At 47.5% G+C, this 11,249-nt stretch overlaps 1 protein-coding gene across 4 annotated transcripts in view; it reads right to left on the bottom strand.

Moving 5' to 3' along the window:
• Nucleotides 1-11,249, bottom strand: part of LOC144039083 (potassium channel subfamily K member 2-like) — a 19,889-nt gene continuing 8,640 nt past the window's right edge. For 3 of the 4 annotated variants that reach the window (XM_077552033.1, XM_077552034.1, XM_077552035.1), the window contains 6 exons: nucleotides 10,253-10,566; nucleotides 8,235-8,352; nucleotides 7,791-7,951; nucleotides 5,520-5,715; nucleotides 4,509-4,651; nucleotides 1-3,118 (listed from right to left, as the gene is read on the bottom strand). In XM_077552033.1, coding sequence (XP_077408159.1) covers nucleotides 2,762-3,118; nucleotides 4,509-4,651; nucleotides 5,520-5,715; nucleotides 7,791-7,951; nucleotides 8,235-8,352; nucleotides 10,253-10,566 — 1,289 coding nt within the window. In that variant the 3' untranslated portion in view covers nucleotides 1-2,761. Of the gene's footprint in view, nucleotides 3,119-4,508; nucleotides 4,652-5,519; nucleotides 5,716-7,790; nucleotides 7,952-8,234; nucleotides 8,353-10,252; nucleotides 11,153-11,249 lie in introns of those variants that run through there. The other variant, XM_077552032.1, reaches the window with a different exon arrangement.

Raw genomic sequence — 11,249 nt, forward strand, 5'->3', positions numbered from 1 at the left:
TTAAATGAGGCTTTTAAAGCAGTCGAAAGCTAAAATTGTTTTCTGATGGAGTTTTTCTCCTGAATTTTTGATTTTCTCTGCTCGTATCTGTGAATTGTGTTTGTGTGAACCAATGTTTGTGTTTCACGTACGGAGCTGCGATTCCAATTTTTTGCTGGTCCTGTTGACGCACATACGTGAGATTGATGCGAGCGCCGCGTCACGTGGCGGTGGCGCTCGCCGTCCTATCTTTAGCCTCATTATCGCAGCCTGCCAATTTGCATTACACCTTCTTTAATTGGTGAGCTGAACACAAATATTGTGTTGCATGGCTGACGTGAGGTCATCGGGGTTCGAGTTTCAGCGATGTGCTAAGGTTGGGATGAAGTCCTTGACTCTCGATAAGTATTAAGCCATCATTCGGAGGACTACGTTTGATTTTTGGCGTTTCCGTAACATGGATATTACTCTCAGCTTTCTGACTTGATTGGACTGAACAATAGGGGCCTCAAGATTGACCCCTGGGGAACCCCACAGGTCATAGACACTCGCAATTCATGAAAAAAAAACACACACACAATCAGTTTTTTTTTTGGGCATATAAAAGATTGGATTGAAAAGGTTTGAAAAGTCATCTTGACATTTTTGAAGTGACGGCACGGCTAACATGGCCGCCCTCCAAACCAAGGATGACATTTTGTACACGTTTACACTCGCATGCAACACTTGACAGCATCATGAGTTGGCAAAGCGTGAACGTACCTCAAGCGTGAGCATGTTTGGTGGTTAGCTACAGGTGGAGCCCACTCGTGTGGATTTCCGACACATTTGACGCAGGTAACGTTCCAAAGCAGAAACATTCCAAAGCGGGCCGGTTATGCGCTTGGCACACGCGTGCTCAATCACACGCTAACATGCCAGCTGACGGATGACGCAACACTCTCCTTGACAGCTTGCGCCACCTGTCAATCATCCATCTCCAGAAAGCCACAGCGTTAAGGCCTGAGCAAAAGTATTGGGACAGTCGGCGGGTTTCGGCGAGGAAGCGCAAGAAGAAGCGACTTGTGTCTCAATACTTTTGTCCGTCTTGATAAGACACAATACGTTTTGCCAAAGCAATGAAAGCAAAAGACACTTGATACATTCTGCAGGGAGAGCATACAGATGGCACGGTCGTATGCTCTCCTTGTACGTGTTGCTGCCGTGCGCTTGATGGAAGGTTTACGACCCTCATGCTAATTGGCGTTAGCCTGTCTATGGAATTGGAGTCATATGTTAGCATGAAGCTAGACAGTGCGCGCGAGCGGTGCTAACAACAAAATGTGGTTTGAAATGTGTGGAAAGCGTCAAAGTGGACACCAAAAGTGAATTTCCTTCCATTGTCAAACACGGCATTTGCACGTGCTATTTCGTTTTTCCAACTTTTTGCACATCGCGTGCGCGTTGGTGGTGCTCCTCCCACAACATACACGACGTGGGCGTGGTTGGCATGCTGACGGCGTAAGGCACACGTGGGCGTTTCCTCGGGCCGAGCGCCGCCTGTCAGTCATCCGGCGACGGATGGAAACAAAAATCAAACCAAAACGTCAACATTCGTCTTCATCTGGTGAGTGCAAACATTCAAGGCGGGCCGCGTGTGCTGATGTCAACAAAAGTGTACAGCACATTCCTGACGTGTGTGTGTGTGTGTGTGTGTGGTTGGGCGTCGAGGACCCTCTTTTATCTGATGCAGATGTGCGGGCCTCGCAGGTAAATTGCTAGTAGATGAGCACAATTGCATCTATTTGCCTTCTAGATTTACCCGTGCTTTCATTCAGTTGGCACATTTTCTTTTCTTTCTCGCGTTTACGTCTTCTCATGCAATCTTCTTCTTTTCCTTTTTTCTTGTAAATTCCAAATTGTCTGAGTCACGAGCGGAGGAAGGTTTGCTCTCACCAGAATTTAGCAGGATTTCATACAAATGCCCTCGAAACCAATCAAATAGCATCGAAAGGTCATCTAGGAATCGATGCTTTGCAGCGCGGCGGCCATCTTTGTGGAACGTACGCATCAGATGCGGCGGCCATCTTTGTGGAGTCGCGTGTCGACCATATATGGAATGGGTGTCAATATCAGCAAAATGTTTGTCCAATGTGTTGCATCATGACGGCCATCTTTCTTTATAATAGTTTGTGAATTTTCATTCTTATTTCATTAAAAAAAAAAAAAAAAATTATTTAGTGAGTTTTATGACTTTTTATGCTTTGTTTTGGTTTAGTTAAATATTAGTTATCAGTTTAGTATTTAAGTTGAGTTTTGTTTTGACACTAATTGCAATATACATATAAAATATAGAAATGTCACCATTTAATATTGTATAAATCAATGAAATAGAATGCAGAGACTCAAGCTTCCAAATAGCTGCCATTTTGTTGTTACTTTGTCCGGGTTTTGTTTTCATTTTGTTACCTGATGACGGCCATCTTTGTGTGTGCGTTTCATGTTGTCAGCCATGTTTTGTGGAAGGATTCAATTTTGTTGAGTTTCTTTCTACTGCATTATTTTTAGCACGAACGAGTTGTAGAATGTCGGATGTTTTAGTGGCCCGTTTTTTTAGCCATTTAAGTGAATTTGTTGCACAATTTCCTACTAAGCTCTGATGAGAAGACGTCGGCGCTGAGCGTTTGTTTATGACAAAGGAAGCTTGCCAACGCGACGCCGCACTTCCTCTCCGAGACGAACAAGCGCACACGTGAATGTTTGATGTTTGATGTGAACGCCGTCGGCTCATCGGCTCATGGGCTCATTGGCTGTTTTCCACCACGGCGACCTCCAGCCGCTGCGCAAAGTCCGGGCTGAGGCCGTTGAGGAAGAGGCTTCCGTTGGCGCTCAGGGCGGCCGGCACGGGCGTGAGCGACAGCGTCAGGTTGGCGTAGGCCTCGCGCTCCTCGCCCAGGTTGGCCGACAGCGCCCGTTTGCCCGGCGTCATTTCCTGGTTGACGGACGCGTTGATGCCCAACTCCGAGGACAGTTTGCGCTTGATGGAGGCGGCGCGCTGGAAGCGGTCGTAGATGTCCACGCTCAGACGGCGCCGCGTCTCCTTGAACTCGGCCGACACGTTGGCCGTCCACTCGGCGGCGTGCGCCCGGAACTCGCCCACCTGCGGCCACAGAGTGAACGCGTCGTCACTCGCGCCGCCTCGGGCGCACATATGCCAAGCTCGGGACCCCCGAAAGTGCTGCGGGGCCCCCCAAATGACCAGCGCGCGCACACAAATAAAAGGGCATCGGTCTCCATATTCATTTATGGAAAAATACTAAAGAAAAGATTAAAAAGCACAATCACGTTGATATTGGACATGAAATAATGACATGCTATCGATATTGTATTTGATCTTATGTTGTTTTGAGGCCAATAACCAACATTGCAACTAAATGAAGTGCAATAAATCCTTTGCATTAAATTGGGCTTGACAGACAATGTGGTTTAAAGACAGCTGTACAAAACTAAAACTAAAGCTAAAACTAGCAAAAACTTGTGCTTTCGATATGCCTTCATATGTTTTCAAATGTTTTGTTGGAATAATTAGGCCCAACAGACGTGCAACCTCAAGAATAAATAAATCTAAAATCAAATAAACGACAATAAAATGACATTTTGAAATGCCATATGCGATATTTTAAATGTCTTTTTGAATTTGGAGTCATTTTCAAAAGGACTTGAGATGTCTTCCATTCCAGTAAAAACAACCACAACCCAAAACTATGCAATCATTTGCGTATCCTGCCTTCAACGTACATGCAAAAAAAACAAACTGGACTTTGACGAGGCCGGCCGAGACGGCCTGAAAGCATTTCCTCCAATGCGTCGAACCCGCTCGCACACTATTGATCGAGGCGCTCCGTTGGCTCTCTGCGGCCTGTTTATTTATTTACGAGCCTCTGAAGTGTGCTTGCTTAAAGCTTCGGTCCATTCAGGCCAGAACATACGTCTCCCACACGCACACACAAACAGTTGATTGCGCGCGCGCGTGCGTGCGTGCTTTTAGCTCCTCATTCTTTCTTGGCCGAACCGACAGCCGACATGTCCCAAAGCTCTAATTGGGCAAATAGGCCACTCGCCGACGGCTTCTACGCTGGAGACGTGCAGCCAGACCAGCCGTTGTCAATGCGGGAGACGACCCGCGCGGGTACGAATGGCGTGTAGTGTTTGCGTCGGACCTGGTAAATAAATGATGACGCTGCCGCAGGCCACAATGTTGTTGCTGAACGGTCGGCAAACTTCCTTCCAAAAAGAGCCTCTTGATTGCCACGCCCCTTTCAAACGGACTTAAACTTCAAACAAGACAAAGACACCGTGTGCAAAAGCAAAGCCGCTGCTAGCTTAACGCTGACCATGGAAAATGTCATGGACAGGCTAACCATTAGCATCGATGGTGAAGAAAGGAACGAGAATAAAATACTGACAAACAAAAAATGACAGCCCCGCCTGGTGGCCAATTATGATGATATCCATTTATCATTATTATGATGATGATTTTTTGAACGTACCTCCTCCTTGGTTTTCTTGGAGATGGCGCGGAACCAGTCGCCGATCATGCTGAGCACGGCGGCAAAGTAGGCCAGACCCACCAGGATCCAGAACCACACCACCGGCTTGTAGTACTTGAGGTACTCCGGACTCTCCGATCCTCCTGCGGCGGCGGCGGCGGCGGCGGCTCGGTTAGCTCAACAAAACTTTTGCACACTTTTCTGCTGATGTCGCAAACTTGAATTCAAGAAATGAGGCGAGAGGGACGGCGTCACGTACTTTCCAAAAGTATAGAAATGATATTTCGGGTAAAGGAGCCGAGTTCATTGTTCCTCAAATTTGAATGAGTCATTGAAGAGACGCAGATTTGAAGGCATCCTTAAGTGGCGCCGTCATGAAATGAAAACGAGGGATGCAACGATAACGACAATGTCGTGATATCGCGATATTAAAACTGCCACAATGTTGTCGTCGATATTAAAAGCAGCACATCTGTTAAAAAGTCAAATCTCTGCAGTTCTAGCACCCTCTGGTGGCTACTTTTTGTTTTGCTAGTTTTTTTAACGGCGGTTTAATTTTCATGAGGGATGATTTGGCCCTTCTTTGTTTCAAATCCACGCTAATGGGCAGATGAAGGGCAACGTCGTCTGCTTGTGAAGCCAGTCGTCGTTATGTGGAGGAACTTAATGCAAGCAAGTGCCTCGATATCAAGTCGTAGCAGAGATTGTCGCTTGTTGCTGAAATGTACAAAGGCACAATTTTGGGAGCTCTTTTTTTTTGAACAATATTTTGCCTTTTTTTCTTTTATATCGTCAACCTCCCCACAATATCGTGATCATTTTCGTATCGTGATGTTTGGATCTCATGACATCCCTGACGATGACTAAGTCATAATGAAGAGTTCGAAAAATGTTGCGCAAGAACAAGAAGAGAATAAAGTCAAGCAAATAAATGAAGCTTGACGTCCCGGAATGGATTTTTGCTCGCAAACGATGACACGTGAGCGTCTGCAACGAGGAGAGCGCGCGCACCTTTTTCCCCGGCGACGAAGTCTCCGAAGCCGATGGTGGTGAGCGTGATGACCACAAAGTAGGTGGACTCCAGCGCGCTCCAGCCTTCGATGTGCTTGAAGATGACGGCCGGCAGCGCCACGAAGATCAGGCAGCCGAAGAGGATGAAGAGCAGCGTGGAGATGACGCGGATCTTCGTCTGGCTCACTTTCCACTTCTGAGGGCGGACGCAAAACAACATGGAGTCATTTGGCGCCGGCTGAAGACAACCGGACTGACAAGTTGACCCCCCCAAAAAAGGGCTTTTGTCAAATTTCAATGATGTAACGTTTAAAATAAAAAGAAGCTTGGAAAAAAAATCAAGCGGCTTTCCAATACTGTGGGCGTGTCCGCTGAATGCGCTGAAGCCACACCCCTTTCAACTGTCAATCAAAAATCATTTCCACCAGCTGCAAAAATGGATGCTACTTTGGCTTGCAAGGTGCTCGCCGCCGCCGCCGCCGCCGCTGTTGAAAAGATGCGCATGGATGGGCTTGACTTCCTCCCGTGATGAATGTGGACGAGGCGAGGAGACGAAATTCAAGCGGATCGCTCCATTTTGGATCCATCATTGACTTTGGACCCAACAGTTTTAACTCTTTGACTGCCAAAAACGTTAAATAACGTTTAGTAAAATCCTATGGAGGAGTGCCAAAGACGTTAAAAGACGTTTTTTTTTTCAAAACAGGTGAAACTAACCATTTTCTATTGTTGATTACTCAAAAACGGAATAAGGTAGAAACAAACTTTTTTTTCTGATGGAAGATGAGAGTCCAATCTTTTTTTGGCAGTATGTGCGTTTCCATAGTCCAAACACATAATTTTCTATGGACCTTGAAAGATCAGTCAAAATGCTTAAAATCGGCTGGCACCCACGGCATCCCTTTTCTGAAAACGTCTGGCAGTCAAAGAGTTAAGAGTGCACGCTGGTTGCTAGTCAGACTTTCATTTCTTTCTTTCTTTTTTTTTTTAACCTTGCCCTTCTGCATGCACTCGTGGCCAACAATGAGGCACTCTAATGTGGCCATGCCAGCTCAAAGCTCCGCTCCACACTTTCCATCAAATTGGACAACTCCAAAATGTGTCAAGCAATGCAAATGTTTTAGCTAAATCCACCCCTAAAGAAGCTGGGGGGGATCAGGGGGGCACAGTAACTTGTGTTTTTTGGGCGGGGGGGGGGGGGGGGCATTTGTTGCCAACTTTGCTTGCATTTGTACTGTAAAAATCATCACACGACAGACGTTTGGAAGTCAACAAAGCACATCACAGATTGAGGAAGCTCTCATGAGGTGCCGACTCCCCCCCCCCCCCCCCCCCCCCACCTTGTCCTTATTACATAAGCCACAAAGCCAGAGACATATGAAGACGAGCGGTGTTAACGCTAACGAGCTGCAGGCACCGACGCGCATCTTCTATTATTGTACCGGAGCTCATTAGAGGAAACGCACACGCTTGACGACGTACAAGTGGGGTCTGGCTGGGGGGGGTGGGGGGGGGGGGCATCTCCTCACCTCCTCCACATTCATCACGGGAGACGGTGAAGCCGATCGATGCGCGTGTTTTCAACATAGGCGGCGGCGGCGACGACGGCGGCGGCGAAGCCCTTGCAAGCCTCTCCAGTGCAATCAATGATTGATGGAGTCGCTGCAAGAGTGAAATACACACAAAATGGACGCCCTGACAAAAGCAGAGACAACAAAAACAACAACAAAAGACTGATTTCATATGATTTTATGATTTCATATGCCTTCCCAAGGCAGAGAAGTCACTATTTTCGACATGTAGGAAAGTTTGAGGAGCTTTCAGGACGTCCTGCCGCTCCCGCGACTCGTATGAATACGAAAAGATACGAAAGCGCGTCAAAGTCATGATTTCAACGCAGCTTTGAAATGTCAGACGAAAGCATTTGAGGGGAGATCGTTCTCATGGATGATCTCGTTGCAAATTCAAACAAATTCTACTTGCCAAGCACGCAGATGGCCTGGCAGCCATTTTTGCCTTCAATTCATATTTCATGTCACATGACTAATTCAACCTGCTTAAGTCTTCTTGTGTCAAGATTCGAAAAAAGAATTCCCGCATGGCAGTTTTCATTTCATTCAGCTGACGGGAGACAAAACAAAAAGCCCGCAAGTCAGCGCGAGCGGCCATTTTCAAGCCCTTGTTTTCCGCTCTCCGTTGGCACGGCAACCGGCAAAGCCGCGTGCGCGGGCAAACGGCGCCGACGGGAAGAAAAGAAAGCCAAGGCCTCACCACGATGGTCTTCTCCACTTTGGCGATGCCTTTGCCGAAGATGGTGCCCAGCTGGTCGCCCACGCCGGCCAGCAGGAAGCCGAAGAGGGGAATCCCCATCAGGGCGTACACCATGCAGAAGATGCGGCCGCCTTCCGTGTGGGGCGACGTGTTGCCGAAGCCTGCCGGGAACACAAAAGGACGTGGAGGACGTTTGGACGACTGGAGGGCCGCCACCGACCACTTTGGACACTCGGGGACAAAAGGGCGGCAAACGGAATCAAGGGGGGAGTTCAACTCCAGCAAAACTCATTTGAATTTTGCCCCCTAAATGTCGTGGCGGCAGAAGTCCAAGTCAAGCCAGGTCGGGTCAGAAACCGCAACCAGCGCTCACCGTTTCCTCTTTAAGAAAACGGTCCAATTGGACGCTGACTGCAATTTGCCGGCGCTTTCGCTTCTGCTCACCGATGGTTGTGATGACGGTGCCGGCAAAGAAGAAGGACGAGCTGAGGTCCCACAGGCTGCTCTGGTTGGACGACTTCCCCGACGGGTTGACGCCCGCTCGGATGGCCGAAACCACTTGCTGCGGAGACAGCAAGCGTTGAAGGTGTGAAGGTGCGTCGTCGCAAAATTGTCCAAAATGTCTCACCGTGTCGTGTCAAGCCAAACAGAATTCATTTGTGCTTTTTGCTTCATCAATTCAAGCAGAATCTCATCATCTGAACGGAGCGTTCATGAATCAGACTTTGCTTTTTTTAGCGAGCTAGCTTCATAGCGTTCCAGCGCCCCTTCAGGCCTGGAGTACAAACGACAGCCTTTTTTTTTAGCATCTTCGTGTGGACGCACCGTTTTGAAGACTTTTCATCACAAACTTTTGGAAACAAGTTTGCTCCGATTGAAGGTTTCAAATTGCGAATGGAAGTGAAAATAAAAGTCGAGAATAATGAAAGAAGAAAGAACTTGATGCCTTCTATGACTCGATGTTTTCCCGGACTTAATTATGCGAGCCGGCGAGGAATTTCTGCCACTTGAAAGGTCAACAAAGGTCCCTTCAGCCAATAAATCAGGACACTCGATTGGTTCACAATCAATCAATAGTGAGACTGAATAGGAAAAGGAAAAAGCTCAGGGGAGATGGCAGGCAGGCACGCACGCACGCACGCACGCACGCACCAACGTGAGGGAAGTAAATATAAAATCAATATCGCTTCCTTTGCTTCCCATTGATAAGAATAAACGAGGCTTGCCGTATTTTCACTCTGAGCGCGTCGTTAACAACAAAGCCGTAAAGTACATCAAAGCCGACGTTCTCTTTTGAACGGTGATCTCTCAAAAGAAGAACTTTATTTTTTTTAATACCTCGTGTTGATATATTTCATGAACTCTACTTTTTAAAAATGTATCTTGGACATTTTTATTTAATGTTATTTGTGATGTTCAGTTTTTAATTTTTAATGACAGTGCAGTACCATAAATCATTTGAATTGTTTACTTTCCTTTTCAAATGACAAACAATAATAATAATCATCATCATCAATTCAACAGGGGGTGGAATTGAACCACATTTGCATGAATGGCGACAAAATTCCAAATGTTCTCGCCAGTGCATGCAAACGTGGCTTGTTGAACCCGAGATACGACAAACGTGATGGATTGTTTTACAAATGGCCGCCGAATTGTGCCTTTTGTTTGTCTGTTTCCACGACGGCGACAGGTCGCGGCGCGGCGAGCGCTTTAGGAAGCGTTCATTAGGACGGCGCCACTTGCTCTCGAACACAACCGACACGTTCTTGCTTTCAATTAGTGAAAGAAAGAAAGAGCGGGAAGCAATATTTGGCGTTTGCGCACGGACGTTGAATGCCGCCGGACGGCACAGCGGCGCCAATTCAGGCGTCAACACGTGAAGGTGGCGCGCCCGATGGCGAGCCCGATGGCGAGCCCGATGGCGAGCCCGATGGCGAGCCCGGCCACCGGACGGACGTCCCTTTCTGGAGGTAACAACGACACAACTTGAAAGTGGCCTGGGAAATCCACTTGAAGGTGACATTTAAAAAGCTCATGTTGGCGCTTTTTCCACATCACGCATCGCCACCAGATGAGTACGAAGAGCCCTGACTGCACCGATCTTCACTCCGCACTTTCTTTGGCGTTTTTCTTACCTCGTCATGCCTTCGTTTGTCAACCGTGTCTGTCGCTTTAAGATCGTGCGCGTCTCTCTCTCTCGGGAAAAAGATGCCGCAATTATGCTTTGGGCCAGAGGTGGCAGTCGCGAGTAAAAAAAAAGAAAAAGTGTGCTCAATTAACTCCTTGTGATGCAGTTTTAGAATTGGCTGTTGATGCCACAAGATGGCAGCAAAGCGCTACATTCTTTTAGACACGGTGATGTCTTGACTAAAGCTCCTCCACTGGCGACAACATATTTCCTTGGCAGCAAGATGGCAGCAAGATGGCGCCAAGGGCTAGCGGCGATGCGGAACCCTTACCTGGACCAGGTCCTCCAGGTCGGACGAGTTGACGCAGCCGTGCACGGCCAAGAACTCCAGCTTCTGCGCCAGGATGGCCAACTTGTGCGAGCTCTCGTGCGGCTGCTCCAGGAAGCGGAAGACGGTGGCGCCGATCACCAGGTAGACCACCACCAGGAAGAAGATGGCCGACACCGTCTTCCAGCGCATGACGCTGACGCGGCCGCCGTCGCGCTCGTCCTCGCACGTCAGCGCCGCCGGCTTGGCCGAGAAGGACAGGCGGGGCTTGGAGTTGTGGGCGGCGCACTTTGGGTCCAGCAGGTCAGGCGCCGCCACTGTTGACATTCCGACACACGAGTCGCTGGCATCCGTCCTCCGCGCTCGTTACCGGCAAAATGTTACATAACCGGCAGGGAACGCAAGGCGCCGCTTGTCATGACTTCATGGCTTCTTGTCATGACAAGCGAGGAATCTCATCAAATATTCAAATATGAATATTAAAACGCAAGCGCCTCCGAATGCCTTTTACGGCAACCGGATGAGAAACGGCAGCTCGGCGCAAACGGAAAATCGACTTCCGCATAACGTTACAAAGATGACGAGAAGCGAGAAGGCAAAAACGATGACAATGAAAATGTTACATAAAAAAGTCAAATAAATTGAAAATAAACTACTACTAAAAATAGCGATAACAATTCAAGTGAATGGACAAAGTGAATGATTACAATCAAATGTAAATTAGAACACAAATGCTCCACAAATGAGCAAATTGCAATTCATTCATTAATTGATATCAATTAAAAAGGAAAGAAAATTGGACCAAAAATCGACTTTTAAAAATGACTTCAAATACAAAAACATAATCGAAATTTCAAACAAAAATGAAAATAGAAAGAAACAAAATGCTATTTTTGATATGGTAATGCTCTTTTTTTGTTTCTGTTCAATGAAATCTAAAAATGGCCAAGAAGGAAAATATGCTGACCGCAATCCCGAAATCCCGAAGTGATGTTGCAGG

The sequence above is a fragment of the Vanacampus margaritifer genome, chromosome 19, assembly GCF_051991255.1.
Source record: "Vanacampus margaritifer isolate UIUO_Vmar chromosome 19, RoL_Vmar_1.0, whole genome shotgun sequence".
In the NCBI taxonomy this organism is placed as follows: Eukaryota; Metazoa; Chordata; class Actinopteri; order Syngnathiformes; family Syngnathidae; genus Vanacampus; species Vanacampus margaritifer.